General features: G+C 42.9%; 1 protein-coding gene across 3 annotated transcripts in view; it reads right to left on the bottom strand.

Moving 5' to 3' along the window:
- Positions 1–6367: 6367 nt before the first annotated feature.
- flrt2 (fibronectin leucine rich transmembrane protein 2) overlaps positions 6368–16969 on the bottom strand; it is a 53412-nt gene continuing 42810 nt past the window's right edge. The window contains exons 2-3 of one of the 3 annotated variants that reach the window (XM_053880934.1): positions 16841–16932; positions 6368–13296 (exon numbers count right to left, since the gene is read on the bottom strand). In XM_053880934.1, coding sequence (XP_053736909.1) covers positions 10917–12893 — 1977 coding nt within the window. In that variant the 5' untranslated portion in view covers positions 12894–13296; positions 16841–16932 and the 3' untranslated portion in view covers positions 6368–10916. Of the gene's footprint in view, positions 13297–15014; positions 15543–16840; positions 16933–16969 lie in introns of those variants that run through there. The other 2 variants (XM_053880933.1, XM_053880935.1) reach the window with 2 other exon arrangements.

The following is a 16969-nucleotide window of genomic DNA, read 5'->3' as shown; positions in this document are numbered from 1 at the left end:
AGCGGATACTGACGTTTCCACAAAGCTTACAGATGCAGACCAAACGGAACTCTAGCGCCAGAAAACATGGGGATAGTATTGCTGTTACTACCCGATACGTAGCTCTAATGAGACTAAAAAGACATAACAATGGCGGAAATTCTCCGTCCACCAATTGCGATATACAGTATTTAACGTCCTCACCGACCTCCACCTGCTAGAACGCTGCCTCCGTTTCTTCTTTTGTGTAAGAGGTGTACATTATCCGTATCTCTTCCACAGTCATATTGGTTTTAGAGTTTGTCTTCGTGATAAACTTTAGACTGTGGGCTGCTCCCCCTGGTGGATATATTGGTGAACAGCATTGTCAACACAATAAATGCATGGAAGTATGTGATCAGTGATGGTAACAAGGTTTGAAATGGAGGGGTGCAACTTTGTACGTAAAGGGAGCATATACAGGCCTTGAAGCGGCAATGGACGTATGGCACTTGGTGACCAGATTGATGGAGGTCCATACTGTAGCTTGAGATGCTGACTATATCAGATCAGACTAGACTAGTAGTAGCATGCAGTGTGTTTGAGGATAGGTGGCGACAAAAAACATACAACATTTAACCGCATTCATGGGCTGCATGAAATGACTTGCCTGGGTTTGGCCCACCAACCTTGGGTTTGACACCAGGCTTTGAGGCCCAATTTACAGAACATTTATGGGAGTTCATGGGTGAATACGTTCTCATCTTTCGTTTCCAAAATATCCACGGTGGCTGAGCTCCAAACTTGGTCTCACAGCACAGCACATACGACGCATACTGCCTCTACCAGTACACAGCGTATTCCTTAAATCCGACATTGTGCAGGTGGGTGAGGAACGCTATCTTTTTAAAGGTGTATTACATCCGTACTCAAGTAAACGAAACAGACTGGTTCTTATCTCCCGGCTCAGTCTGTCGTTGCAGCCAGGGAGAGTGGAGAGCGTGACGGTAACGCAAAGAGCGCGGCATCACACACACACAATGATAGCTCTATGTTCGCACTCAGACTCATAAATCACCACGACAATGCCGTTTGTCAAGTCAAAGCAGTTAAAGCTCCGGAAATGTGCAACCTGATCCAATAGGTGGTCGCCTCAGGTGCATATTCCCTCACAATGCGTCGCATTAAAGCGGCTTTTTATTTATCATTAGATCAGCCATGAGAACAGCTGGGCGCTCAAATTAAATAGCATTCGTGATCTCAGGTTGTGTGTGGCTTATGGTTGTGTTTACATAGTGCTTTACATACCCTCCGACTTGTGTACAATGCCATATATATTTCTTCAAATTGAGCTACATTTGTGTGTGTGTGTTTATGTGAGAGAAAGACCAATTATTGACCAAATACTATCCTTGTGAGGACCGCATGACTTTGTGGGGAGTTTTGCTGGAGCCCACAAAGTTAAGTCTCAATTTCAGGGTAAAAGGATAAAAACTTCAAAATAACCAGGTCATTATAATTGGGGGTAACTTTGGTTCAGAGTCCTGGTTCAGGTTAGCCATGTGTTGTGGATGGTTAAGTTAAGAGTGAGAAGCTGGGGAAAAGCATAATGTCAATAAGAGATCCTCACAAAAATAGCAAAACAAATGCATGTGTTTCTGTGTCTATATATATTATATTTATTTAACTCTCTTTAACTTTTTACTCTATTATTATTATTGCTGTTATTGTTGTTGTTGTTATTAATAATAATAACAATGTTATTATTATTATCATTTTTAACCTTATGTCTTTTGCGAGCAAACATCATATGCTGTATTATCATCAAACCTCTTGCTGAGAGGCAGCAGCGCCAACCATTACGATGCCGTTTTGCACTATGATTTTTGCTGTTATTCTTGATCAGTATTTCATTACAGTAATGATAATAATTTCCAAACTTTTATTGTGAATCTGCTTGTCATGAGACATATATCATGAGTCTGTTTGAAGGGTTCTTTGTTGTTGTTAACGTCAGGCTACTCCATTGTTCTAAACAGTTCAAAAGTGTTTACAATATCCAAGACAGAACAGAGTAAAAGAAAACCATTTATCTCGGCTGCGGGCTGGGAACGTTTCGCAGGCAAGTATCGCTTTCCATTTTTCTCACAGAGGCCAATCTTTGACTCTATTTCAAAGACATTGGACACACAAATTGAATTTGCATCTCAAAAACAGATCTTCCTATTGATGAGCGCTTAAAATATCCCCGGGGAGTCACGTTGAGAGCGCTGCCAGATGAATTTGTATGGAGCGTAAAGGCTGGGTTGGTCGCTTTCAACTGACATCAAATTTTAATGTCTAGTATCAAACAGAGTCTTCACCTTCAGGATACATGTTTGCTTTTTAAGCACATATAAAAGCAACATCTGTTTACCATCAAGCACACAAGTCATGCTACAAAGTGTCTCCCCTTTTTCGAATCTTTAAAACATGGCGATTGCTGCGTTTTTGTTGTCATGAAGAGATCACAACCACATACGTACCAAGTGTGGAATTTTGAGTGAAGATTTTTAGGCAAACTTCACACTGCATAACCTTAGTTGATGATCAGATTTGAGTCTATCAGATGTGGCTTCAACACTCTTCTCACCGTGTGCATAACTATGAGGTTCTTTCCCTCAGGCGGAATGGGCCATCAAAATCCATTTGACTGACAGTGTGAAGTCAAAAAATATGTTTCTGATGCAGATACTGGGTCGACACTCAAAACCATCGAGCAAATCATTGGACAGTCAGTTTACAAAACCAGGCTTGAGTCCATTAGGAAGTTGTGGGGTGCCAGAAATACCAAGTGCTCACAGACATGGCCAACTATGGAAGGCTGACCCTCAGGCAACAAATACCAGAAGACTGATTTTTCAAAGGTTTTAGGGACTTTGTACTGCAAGCACCGCATCCATTCATTCGCTATCAATGTAGGTGTGAAGTTCTTCTGTGACATCCCAAGCTAGTTGGACCTATTTCCACTTGGTTTATAAAGATCTATTGATCCAGACCATGTGTTTAATGCAGGACAGTCACGCATCACATCACAAGCATCAAAGTACAACAAAGAGTTTGACACTCCTTCGCCCCGAACTTTGCCTAACTTAAACTTTAGCACTTCTTTGATGGGAGATTCTCCACGGCCAAACATGCTGAGAATTGCTAAGTGGTCTTTGTCTTGACGTTCAAAAGGAATTCCTGGGATGAGATTTCTCAGGGGTAACAATCTGTGCAGCAGTGATGGGTAGGTGAGGTTTCATGACACAGTATTGGAGGGACACTGTCCTGATTTTCAGAGGCCACCACAAGGCACAGTCTGCTGTAAACTATTTGGACATGAACAACTAATTCTAAACACATCATGTCTAAACCAAGAGCGCCATCTAGTGGCCTCCGAAAATTAGGACACTGTTTCATCAACCCTGCAATGCTGTATCACGATACCTCATTGACCAGTGACTACTGTTCAGTACAGAGTAGTATGCGACTTATGTGACTATTCCAAGTGACAAAGAGCATAACCATACGTAGCGCCATCCCATAGGCTTTGGACAGTGTCCATGGTCCATTAGAGGTTCAAATATGTTGCCCCTTAAAGGCTCATTTATGCTCAGCGTTACGTAGGGATTCCGACACGGACGGAGCCTCTTTTCTGTGCCCAGCGATCATTTTGTCTGTATTTCTGCACGTTTTCACAAAGCTTATAGAAATGGGTAGTACCACTGGAAACCATGGGGAGCAGTGTTGCTGTTACTACCCGATACGTAGCTCCAAAGAGACCTGAAGAAGACAAAACAGTGGCGGAAATTCCCCCTCCTCCTCTACATTTAACAGCCTCACCGATTACCGCCTCGTACAACGCTGCCTCCGTTTCATCTTTAGTACGAGATTTACATTATCAATATTCCAATGTTTGCTTTGGAGTTTGTCCTGATAAACCCCCCCCCTGGTGGATATATTGGTGAACAGCAACATGGAGGAAAAGTACGAATGTCAGAGATGGTATCATCATTTGAAATGGACAGGTACAATTTTGTACATTAAGAGAGCATAAATGGGTGTTAAGGACGGAGCGTGTGTTCCCATCACAGCCCACTGAAGAGTGTCCTTGACTCTGCGCTGTAGATCTGAAGGGTGGTTAGTCCTTTGACTGGGACGGTCCACGTCTGGGTGGTTCCTCTGGCATCTCAGCTTCCTGCCATCGGTGTGTGAGTGTTTATAAATATGTGCTTCACTGAAGATCCCTTTCCACTGAGAGATCATGGGGCAGTGCGATACAAATCAGAGCCACTTCAGGTCTTGTATTTAATAGAACAGTGGCCACTGTAATTTGAGTTATTTGAATATTTTCCATAGACATTTGTCACATCAAAGCTTTCTCTTTGATCACCTAAAATCCATTCTGACCCACAAGAACAAACTTAAGAAGATCCTTGTTTCCAATGTTTAACAACTTAAACAGCAGTTATTTTTATAGTCTGTCAGAGCTGAAACCTTAGAATAAATTGAATTAAATGAGACTCCATTTGCACGTACTTACACACTTTTCTGCATCATTTTTCTATTGAAGAAACACACGCAACATGCTCAATTAAATGAAATCCCGCCAGGGCAGATGAAAGACTTGACCAACAACCGCTCGGTGTTTTCGTCTACCTGATGTTTCTGAAATCCGATTACTTTCAAGCGTCTCCTTTAATGGGGCTTCCTCCATATTGTGGCTGATTACTAGACACTTCAACCAGGATCACAAAGCAAAGCTGTTAGGCAGAAGCAAAAAGAGGAATTTAATCTGAGGATTAGAAAAAAAAAAACACATCTGCTTTGAGAAAACACCTGCTTGCTAAGAATTCAAAAGCAAAATATGCGTATTAATTGCGCCTCGCCATATGGTCAGTTGCTTTTTAAAGGGAATGAATACAAGTGTGTGAATCTCACAAGCCGGCGGCTTTAAATATTGATGGAGGAATGCACATGGCAATATTGTTGCATGTGTGGATGAGAGCAGAAGCGGTCATCTTTAGTGCTGTGGCTGTTCTGTATTGATGCTGCAATTTAGCTTTTTATATTTAGAGATGGAGGAGTTGAACTGGACAGGAAAACGTGAATCTTGTCGTGTCCTTCCCAGCTGTGATAGTGAGCAATGATCATTAATAACTACCGATCAATACAACCTCGACTGGCGACATCCAATTGAGTCTCATCCAACAGCGGACCTTCACACACTTGCACACGCAGAAGACTAACTTTAATTCTAAGGTTTTACTTCTGTCTGAAGCTGGAACAATATGTGAAACCAAGAAAAGATGTGAAGTAGAATCTAAAACAAGAATCAAACTCTGAACTTGAATCACCTTTCTGAGCTCCGAAACTTTATGATTTCATATCACAGTTATATAAGATGCCAGGAAGAATACCTGAAGCAGATTAAAAATGGAGACAACAAATCTGTTTCGAGGTCACTGTTGCAATGGAAATATATATATATATATATATATATATATATATATATATATATATATATATATATATATTAGTTATGATTTTAATAATTACCTGTGTTAACATTTCAAACCATTACTATTCATTTTTTTTATATTTTGTAGAAATTACTCTATTTTTCCCATGTTATATTTGGGAAAATACAAAAATAAATAATAATACTTTATGAATTTTAAAATCGTTTCTTTTATTTAATTTTTCGGTTGTCTCAGTATCTTATAAAATAAGATATATAAATAATATAAAACTAACTCATTATGGAAGATTGAAGGCTGTTTGAAACCTGATAAATGAAAAAAAAACAAAAAATAAACAGTCTGTCTCTGTACGTCCTAAATCAGTGACGGGCTGGTGAGGTTTCATGAAACAGGCCACGGGATGGTGCTCTCTTCTGTAGAATATCTGGCTTAGAACAAGTACTTCAGATGACCTTAACATTATATTTTTGTAATTGCGAGTGCCACCTACTGAGCTGAGGCAATAACACCATTCAAAAATACATGAATTGAAGATACTTGTATGCATTGAAATAGTAGGTCAAAGTATAAACTATTCCATCTTTCAGACACCTAAACCACCTTAGCTTTGCTGTGTTTTGTTTACCCATCAATTGAGATGGGCTGATGAGGTTTCATGAAACAGTGTCTCAATTTTCACAGCTCAGTAGGTGGCGCTATTATTTCAAAAACTGTCTGGTTTAAGAAAATTGTTTTTCATCGCCAGGGATTGTAGAGCAGCCAGCGCCATCTAGTGGCTCCTGAAAAGAAGACACTGTTTCATGAAACCCAGCAATGAAGAGAATGATCATATTTGAAGCTTGATTTTCTAACTAAATCAGATGAAATCCAAAACAATCTTTATTGACTCTCCTGCAAAAAATGAGGACAAGGACAGCAAATTGACATGCTGTAGGAAATTGGCTCTTTTTTTCTGAAGTGACACATCTTCTTTGAACAGAATCTGAGTTTTATAATAGATTGCATTCATAGCTGAAAACATCTCTGTGTACATTTCATATTTTATTCATCAAAATAATAATGTGGTGCTTAATCCCTGCATAAAAACTCTCTCTTCACTCTCAGCGTGGACACTCTTGTAAAAAGGATGCTGATATCATACAGTCATGATATGAAAAAGCTGAACTAGTGGTAAACTGTCAGACAGAATTAAAAGCTTCAGAAGAGGTGGGGGGAAAGCAAAATGTATTATGGATTTCCCCGGCAGTAAAATGAAACCGTTGTCTATAAAAGTTCAAAAGGAAAACCGCGCATAAGCGCCACAAAAATCCTGGTGTGTCTGCACATCCACCATTATGACCAGTAATAAAAAAAAAAAAGAGTCATCGCTCAAATTCAATGGCTCTTTTATTTTCAAAAAAGCTTCACTGAAGTATTTACAGTTTGTGCAAAAACATTTAAAGGTTTCAAGGACTTTACATTGTAAGTTAAACCTCAAGGCACATACATGGGACAACATCAACATTTCATCATGAGAAAAGAAAGAAAAGTTTAACTTTGGTTCCTAAGAAAGTGTGGATGGCAACGTTTGTGAGGGAGGATGGCGATGTGTGGCAAAAATACAGCCTTTTTTTTTTTTTTTTTTTTTCAACATGCATGTGACTTTCTGTCCGTCCTCACCTTCACTCGCTCGACCAACAGTTGCCTTTGTTGGTAACATAAAGTAAAATAAACGTCACCTTGTAAGTGATGATGATAAAAAATACATGCAAATGAAATCTTGAGATTTGCACCTTCAACTGGAAAATAAAAGAATTTTCCATCTCAACCGCTCGTCTCACCGCTGAATCGATCTCGGAACTTTATTATTTTAACTCAAATCAATAAGCTTTGAGGGAGATTACGTCGGTGCACCCTGATACAAGTATAATAAACCAGCGCTGGCACTCAGGTCTGTAACATGTTACGCATAACTCCATTGGTCACGGCATTCTTTCATCAAGAAAAGAGAATATTAGGAGTAATGTAAACCGCAGAATAACCACCAAAGCTCCTTTCGAGACTGGATGAATCATTAGCTACGCCACGCACGGCTGAAGGTCTGGCACTGGAGATGAACAGGCTCGTGTTCGCGAATGTATTTCATGCTCTGTGTTGTGTTTTCGTTCCCATTAGCACTGTTTTTGACTGGAGCAACACGGCCCCCATTCAGCTCGCCGTCTCCCTCAGTCGCTCTTTCTTTACTTACACTTGGTTCCCTCTAAACACAGTCCCACATTAAACATAAGGCCAATACACGTGTCGGTTCGACATTCACCAAAAGTGGAGATAAAGCAGAAATGGCTGCGTACAAGGGCTGCACAATATATAGTTTGCGTCATGTTTCAATGTTAAAAGTAGCTGTCTATTTTTCATTGCCTCCTAAAACCTTAAAACTTTGTGTAGCATGTATGTAAATCACCGGCGCAAACTGATAAATTTGACATTTTATATTGAGAAAAACAACTTAATCCAACCAATAATCTATGTATTTCAGTGGAATCCTGAAACATAGACTCCGGTTTTAAGCCCTGCAGCTCACCGTGGTGGGAGGACGGTGCTTCACAACCACACATGATGGACTGTCGCTAAGCCTCCTGACTACTGAGGGCAGATCAAAGCCGAGGTCAGCCAGTGCAATCTGGTGCATCTCAGTGGACAATGTGTGGTGGGTGTGCTGATAGGCAGGTATTAGTAGAAAATCATAACATGGAGATGCTTTGACAACCACAGAAGATCTCAGCGTCGACAAACTCAACATGATGGTCGGAAAATAAACAAATCAAAAGGCATGTAAATGAACGGAAACAAGAATAGTTTCTGTTCTGGGGGAGTGAGTTCGCCCCGAGCATTAAGTTTTCATGTGGCACAAAAATAATTCATTCTGAAGGGATGTTCTTTTCACTTCAAGGGATAGTTTTTGGGGATGTTTATTTGCACCCTCATCGAGAAACGCATGTTAATCTCATTGGATAAATATTAATGTGCAGCCAGGACGGGTAGCTTAGCATAAAGCCATTAAATCAGCATTTGAAGTGTTGAAATAAAACCTTCATTCAGTCCAAATGAACCTTAGAAAGTGAACGTTTAGATATTACTCTTAGCTGCGCAAATGCAATACCAGCCATATTTGCATTCTCCGATGGGATTCTTGAAATATTTATACATTTATGGGACTGTTTGTAATCAAGCATTTCATGTAACAAAAGTATTGCGTAAAACAAGAAATATTTTATTTTTAGTTTAAATTAAAAAAAAGGCTCCATTCCACTTGAAATCCAATCCAGAATTTAAAGCACACCGCACCATGAATAATTGAAATGGAATGGGGTCAAATTTCAAACCCAGATATGAAGCCGAAAAATCGTCATACACTCATACATTTGTGTTTATTTCACCGGATATTCAGCTGCTAAAACCTCACACTAAAACAAATGCTGAGATCCGGTACGAAATCTGATGACATGTAAAGCAGATGGTTCATACATTCATTGTGTTTGTCGCGGCTAAGACCGACACTTGGGGATGTTTGTGCAGAGCATTACATGAAACTAGTGGTGAGCTATTGCTGGAATTACACTAAGTGCCGCTACTTTTGACCGCTGAGCTAAATCCTCCAGGAGATCATCTCGACACTCAGGGAAGTAGGAGCCCTTAAAAACGGAACTACTTTCCTCGCTGGGCCTTTAACTTTCTACACTTCAAGCAGTGGAGCACCTAACAAAGAGTTAACACACACTACCAGCGTGAGCCACATGCAGCCAAGTGAAAATAAAGTCGACATATTTTTCTCCCTTTTTTGGTCCAGGATTAAGAGCGGAGAGGGCGGAGGAGCTGAGGGCTTGATGGTGAGAACCCTTTAAGGTTGGCCCCTCAAAATAAAATCGTGTCAAATCAAATAAAGTCTTTCTAAGAAGTGTATAATGATGACCTCTCGCTGGCACCTCACAGCCGAGGAGCTGAAGGGCAGGAAAACCACTTTAATTGAGCCCATGCCGGGATCAGAGGAGAGGGGACGGACAGGAGGGGAGGAAACTGGTGATATAGGTGAATAAGTAGCTTAATCTGCAGCTTAAGGAACCGCACCAGCTTCAGGAAGTTTAGAATGAGTACTAGTTAGACGCAACCTTGCAGATATCACTTGTACCCTCCTCATTTCAGGCATTTCAAAGGTGGTTCTCCCGAGTCTTTTGTGTCGATACACATGTTAAATTGTTGCATGTAGCTGCTGATGAATCAAACACAGGTGTCTGCGGACTGAAAATCCATTTCATTTATCCAGCAAACACAATAAAACACTGTTAGTTTTACATGATTCCACATCATTAAGTGGCTCGATGGGCAGTAATACTCTAAACAACGCTGTCGGAGGATGAGTAATGTCATCGGGGTAATGGACTCCCGGGTTAGAGCAGTGGTGAGGTGATCTACGCGGCTTCACTCTTCCTTTTCTGTCTGTCTCCGGCCCGCAGTCCTGCACGCAGAGCTGAGGGAAACTGCCCCCTTGTGGCCTCACACGCCAAAACCCAGCAAAACAAAGAGCAAATGAAGGGGATTCTTCAAACACCGCGTCTCAGCACATTCATACACCACATTAAGGGCAATAATCCTTTGTTGCTTTTTTGTTATTAGCAGCTCTGGCACATGTTGCTCCACATTAAAAGCAATTATGACAGAAATACATCCTGCCTCAGGTTAAAAGCAGCCCCCTCCTTTGTTTAACAACAAAGACGTGTAAATGTAGGCAACATTTTCAGGGTGCCCGCGACGAGGTTTTTGTCAAGCCATCAGTAAATATTCCATAATCCCTCCCATCTGAGAACCACCTCTGCTCATTTCCTGCCTTGTGTTCCATTAATAAGAAAGTGCACTTCAGTTCTGTTTTTTTTCCTTCCACCTGCCGCCAATGAACCGGTGCTATATTTCCACACGTCGCTTGATGAGCAGCAGTTGCTTTTCCCCTGTGCTATGTTGTTTTTACTGACGTACAAGGGGGTAGGTGGGGGGCGGGCGGGGGCTGCGAATTTGTGTTTCACTGCGCAAAAGGCCATATTTTGCTTCTGTGGTTAGCAAAGAATCCCAGCCCTAAAAGTGCCCAACAACTTTTGTCAGAAGCTACACCCAGGGTGCTGTGATTGTACAAACCCATGTTCATGTACAGTACTGACCATCGAAAGAAAGAAGTCTTTTAAAACCCTGCTGGTTATAAAAAAAAAAACAAAACCAAAATGCTTCTAAGATAAAAAAAGGTCTCAGAGAATCCCACATTATTATCCACAGTATAAATTACATAGCAGACAGAACTTGGAAATATATATAATACAGATATATTTTACTAGAATTTAAATGTTTTCGTTGTCTACACAAACAAATAATGTGTCATTAATGGGTGTATTGTTTTGCGTGAGTGCTGTCATACTGTTTGGTGCTGCATCACGTGTGGCAGAACTCTGTACTGGGCACATTGCTGCTCTTGCAGTAGGCTATGCTGTTGTTACTGAGGTGACAGTCTCTAAATCCGATCCCCCCATTGGGAGTGTAGATGGGCTGAATGCGGAAATCTCCCTTCAGCAGCTGCTCATTGTTCAGTGCCACTATCTGGAAACTGGTTTCAGTCATCTCCAGGATGGAGTTATCCTTCTTGGTTCCAGCCTCGCAGTAGTCGTCTTTCCTTCTGCCGCGGTTGTATTTCCATTTGGTGGAAGATGAACGGCTCTTCCTGTGCATGTGCCAGCAGAAAAGGCTTAGTAGTGTTATTAGGATGATCAGCACTGCCCCGCCGATGATGCCGGCCATAAGCAGCGTGGAGTTGATGTTCTCCTGTGGAGCCTGTGCTGAGCCAGGGGACTTGGTCGGCGAGGCTGGTTTGGTCCTCGCCTCAGAGCAGATAGTATCCTCCCCGGGCCTGTAGGAGTTCCGAGTATCCAGCACATGGACACAGATCCTGTAGACAGAACGGGGCTCCAGGTTGGTCAGCGTGATCTGCCGCTGACTTCCCGCCACAGTCCGTTCCCGCATTCCTTCGTTTATTTGGCTTTGGCCCCTTTTGACCCAAGTGACCTTATAGGCTGTTACGGTGAAGTAGGACGCCCATCTGACCTCGATGCAGGATGAGTTGACCACATGAAAGGATATCTGAAGTGGGTCCTCGTAAGGAGGCAATGGACCGGGAGGGTTGGGATGGATGGGAGGTAAAGGAGGCGACTGTGACTCAAAGTAGTAAGGGATTTGTGTCGCGATTCGGGGTGAAATTGTGGTCGGGGGAGTCGTCGGAGGGGGTGGAGGCGTTGAGCGTAAGGTGGGCCAGAAGGGCAGGTCGGCATCGACTGGGCATTCGATATTATCAAGTGTCAGCTCTCTGATTGCCATGCCACGCACCTTCTCCGGACTCTGGCATACAAATCCCCGAGCATTGATAGAAGAAGGCAGTGACTTGAGCCAGACCACCACCCATTTCACAGCACAGTCACAGCGCCACGGGTTATTTCGCACCATAAGATGCCTTAAGCTTGACAGGCTGTCAAACACACCCTGCGTGAGAGTCTGAAGCTGATTGCTGGATATGTCTAGTCTTTCGAGCCTGTTTAGTCCAGCGAAAGCTGCCACAGGGATCTGGTCTATCTGGTTCTCCTGCAGGCTGAGTTTGACCAGTGACTGACTGGGCAGCAGAGGAGGGGGGAAGGTGAGGGAGTTGCGGGCCAGCGCCAGCTCACGCAGGGTGGCCAGGTCCTGGAAGGTCCCTGGCGCAATCCCCTCATCTGTTAACAGGTTTCCATCCAGCAAAAGGCGCGTCAGGCGTGTCACATTCTGAAAGGCCTCCTCCGCTATAATGGCGATGCGATTCTCATCCAATCGCAGCTCTTTCAGGTCCTCTGGAAGGCCAATGGGAACGCTGCTTAGGTGATTCTTAGTGAGGAAGAGGAGTTTGAGGCTCACCGCCTCCCTAAAGGCGCCCTCTTCCACTCCCACTGTGGAGATGGAGTTATCGTCGAGGTGCAGCTCCTCTAACCGACTTAACTGGGCGAGAGCAGCCCTGGAGATGGTTTGTATATTGTTCTCCTGCAGGTGCAGTACCCTGGTATTCTTGGGCAGATTAATAGGAAACTCATCCAGCTGGTTGCCGTAGAGGTACACCGTCTCCACGGAAGCCAGGTTATGAAGTTCAACAGGGAAGCCAGCATTGTTGATCTGGTTGTTGTGTAGGTAGAGGACCTTAAAGCCGTCCTGTATTCCCAGAGGCACTGACGTCAGGCTGCGTTCGTTGCAGTACACAAACTCTTTGTCGCAACGACACTCAGTTGGGCACGAGGCTCCCGGTCGGAACTGCAACTGTAGGCTGAGAATAACGGTCAACCATAGTTGGCAAAAGGAAGTCCAATCCTTATTCCAGGGTCCAGCCAGACACTCCATAGTGGAAAAATAAATCAGGAAACTGGCCACCAAAAGTGAAAAATAAATGCAACGGAAAATGGAAATTTAAAAAGCAATGTCATATATCCGCATAAAACCAAAACCAATTGCAGTCCACCGGTTTGGTAATGATGTAGGTCAGGCGTAATCCTGTAAATGTCAGTCCTCAGCAGCAAAGTGATGGTCTCATTAATGGTGACCAGTCCACTGACTGACTTCATCCATGCTGAGATATAAGACCGGTGCAGGGCTCTTTACTCGTCGCTCCATGCAGAGCTCAGCCAGTGCCAATTTGAAGCCACACGGTAGAGAGCCACTGCGGGCACTGCTTGTCTGTCTGTTACACACTGGTGGTCCTCAACCACGGCATCATCCAGGGAGGGTGACATTTGGAGCCACAGACCTGTGAAGGTGAAGAACAAAAGACAAAAACAGAAATTTAGATTCGGGTTTTCAGGCACGAAAACACGGGGCCTCATTAACCTTCTTTTTCAACACACACGCAGAGCATCGTTCCTCTCTCTCCAGTCACAAACAAGTGCAACAAACTGTTCCCTACCAAAGTCAAATAACGCACTGTTTAGTAGCGGGGAATCATCTGATAAATATTCAGACCAGCTCTTACACATCCGGTCCAGACATAAAGAAGGTCTTTATCCTTTTTTTTTTGCTCTGTCAGGAAGGGAATAGAAAACCGCAAGGACACTCTCATGGAAAGATTTGAAGTTTGTCAATGCCGAAAGACTGTTCTGAAATGTTATAATTGAAAATATCTCCCACCAGAAATACTAATATCACTGGACCAGAAAGGTTTCTCTATCTTTTTTTTTTTCTGACTTGCACACACATTGTGGGTTGAGCTACATGAGTAAACACACAAGCGCTTACAGTAAACAGAGGAGGTGTTTAGCCAGCGGCCTGAGCAGACGCTTGTTATTACACAAAATGCACCGCCATCCAAATCAAGAACAAAACCTTGACCAAAGAAAGCACTGAGAGCTGCTCTGGAATAGCCGTCGTATCACCCATGTAGACGTCTAGCTGTCAGATGGTGGAAATAATTTCCAGCTGCGATGGATGATCGATACAGGCGACTTCGAACGAAGCACAAGGCCGTTGGATTGTTGTACACCACAGATCCATTATTCTAAGTTTTATGACCCATCAAACATCCCTCCCAGCCTGCTGTACTGGTCACCGCTGCAAAGTTGAAGCTCCACCCTGTGTGGATGCTCCGTGACACTAAATACCGACTGGTAAAATTCAAATTCAAACACTAGATTTAATGTGCAAAAAAAAAAAAAATGAATAGTGATGTGTGTATATGTGGATGCTAGAATACAGTTGGTGACAAGATGGACACCACACAAATTCTGTGACAATCCTTTGACATGCAACGGTGATCTACTTTTCTAAATTGAAAGTGCTAAATTTAATCAAATAACCTTCGGGGGAAAGGGGGGTGAGGAGGGGTATATGCAAGCACACGAGGCGATAAAATGTGCTGGCAGAGCAGCAGAGTCAACAGCAGAAGGCAGCAGCATCAAGATTATTATAGCTACATAAATAACATGTCAACAGGAATCCAAATAATGACCTTTAGCAAGCAGCTGAACAAAGAAACTTGATGTGGACAGGCTGGATCATGAGAGGCGAGGATAGTCGGAATTAAAACTAGAAATGTACTTTTTTCTCTCTTTTCTCACACAGCTTCTCAGCCCAAGATGAAGACTGCGATATGTGTCCAGGACAATCCGATTGGAACTGGATGAGCCATGAGAAATTGAATTAAAAGTTTAAAATGGATCGTGTATTTGACAGTAGTTTGCTTCAAAGCTTCCCCACAGAGAGGTGTTTATTTGAATGGTTTCAAAAGGAAGCCAGGAGCAAACCCTCCTCCAAAAAAAAGGCAGGTTTTCTCGAGGGTGAAAATGTGGATCGCTCTGCTTTGTAGCCAGTAATCTTCAAATAACTCATTAACAGGAGTGGTTCGATTGCTGGGGAATAAATGATGTGAAATGTCGTTGGGGATTGGGCACGATTGCTTTGGATGTTGTATCTCCGCAACTTCGATTGAAATAATAGAGTGGTTTCTTGAGGAAAGGTGAGCATCGACTGTACCTTAACCGAGCCTTTCTTCATGGCAACCCCCCTCCACCATGTTCAACTTTTGCGCCTGGTTCCAGCGTCTGTCCTTCATGCGGTCCTACTGTGTGATCATGCGTAAAGGTCCGTTTGGCACCGCGTCGGCTCCGATCGCCACCTCGAGCCTCAGCATTATAATTCCCTCAAGTCAAAAAAAAAAAAAAAAAAAAAAAAAGAATAAAGAAAGTCCAGACGGCTCTCTCTGCGTGTGCGACTTCTTCTGCCTTCGGGTGGAAACGGGAGCTGCGCTTCACCAACTCCGCACCGGGAGAGGAGCGAGGAAAGCGGGCTGTTGGTAGCGTCCACCTCTCCACCTCCGCGGTGTCAGAACCGTCAGGACGCTGGGGTGTCCGGATCCATGGCGGGCCATGACGGCCAGCTGCCTGCGTCCGGGTCCTTATTCCAGCAGCAGCGACCAAGTTACCTTCAGTGTCTATGCAGCTCAGACTGACTTCCCCGGAGTTGTTTTCTTAGATGGATCCAGTTGATAGTGCGACGTGTGCGCTCTCTCTCTCTCCCTCGCTCTCTCCCTCCCTCTCTCTCTCCCCCTCTCCCTCTCTCTCCCTCCAGTCCCTCCTCCTCAGAATAAAGAATGCATCTCCTCCAGAAGCTCCATGATGGCTTAGAGCCACAGATCCTCCCTGCTGCCCTCACACTGCAGAAAATAGTTGGTCTCCCTTTTTCCTGAACGACCTCACCCCTGCTCGGCTCTCATTTGCATCCTAATCCAAGAATCTGCATCGAACTCACACCTTCATCAGGAGTAGAAATCACACTCTTCCGATCCACATATGGAGAGATAGAACAACCCCAGTTGGCTTAGAAAGAAGAACCGGTGTCTGGAGCTGGGGCTTTTGACAGATAAAGACATCGATTTGAATCCATGACTGTGGGAAGAATGTGATCTAATCTCATCGGTTCGCAGTTCATGTTGCCTTTCTGGACCATTGCACTTTGTTCTTTAGAATGTCACTCTACTAGTCACATTTAGAGACACGGTCTGCACCTACTTGTAGTGATACAACAATGTCCCAGTCATTTCAATGAGAAACAAAAGCAGGAAAGAAATGTGAGCACATACAGGCAAAGAAGACTTGTGCATAGACAATATTTAGGTGTTGAGAATACACAGAATAAGTACAGTAATGTGTCCTGCTTTATATGAAATTTAAAGTTATAGTAACATTATTATTATTCATTTGTTAATGTTAATAATAAGGTCATTTTGTTTTCTTCCAAAAATGATCAGTTTTTAGCCCTTCTAGGTTTTTCTCAACCCAAATTGCAAAGAGCAATACTCAACACTGGTTGTATCACTACAAGTGAAGAGGTTTAAAATAAACACATTTTGGGGCATGAAGGGAAGAAAGTGGGACGAAGGTAACCGAAGAGATGTTTGCAAAGCTTTACCTGACTCAGTTCAACATGAAGGTTATTTATTTTATTTAAAAAAAAAACGTGGTTTGCAGCAATTCAGAAGACAGTATTATCATTTCGACAGTTCATTTCTGAACATTAAAAAGAGTACAATGAAAAACTGCCATTGTTATGTTGTCCATATAACAGTTTGGTGGATTTATATGGTTATTTTATTTGTTTTAATCCCCCTCCTCTAAGACCACACTCATTTATTGTCTATTGGGCAGATACCAGATATTATTATAAACTAGTAGTTAGTAGCATTAGAGTCAAATTTAATAATATAGCTGCAAAGTCATTGACTGGACTGACAGTATTCTGTCACGCTAAACTGAAGTCACTCATCATATTGTTTGCGCCAGTGGTGGTGTTTCGTATCCTACCTGCACACGGAACTGGTGTCTCATCTCTAAGCAACAAAGGTCACCACAGTGCGAGTGGCGAGAACAGCTTTCTGGAGAAGTTCCTGCTTCCTCTTTCGATGTCCCACAGTCGGGAAATTCAACGTGTCA

The sequence above is a fragment of the Synchiropus splendidus genome, chromosome 12, assembly GCF_027744825.2.
Source record: "Synchiropus splendidus isolate RoL2022-P1 chromosome 12, RoL_Sspl_1.0, whole genome shotgun sequence".
NCBI lineage: Eukaryota > Metazoa > Chordata > Actinopteri > Syngnathiformes > Callionymidae > Synchiropus > Synchiropus splendidus.
The sequence above is the reverse complement of the archived record's forward strand: the minus strand, read 5'-3'. Positions and strand labels throughout refer to the sequence as shown.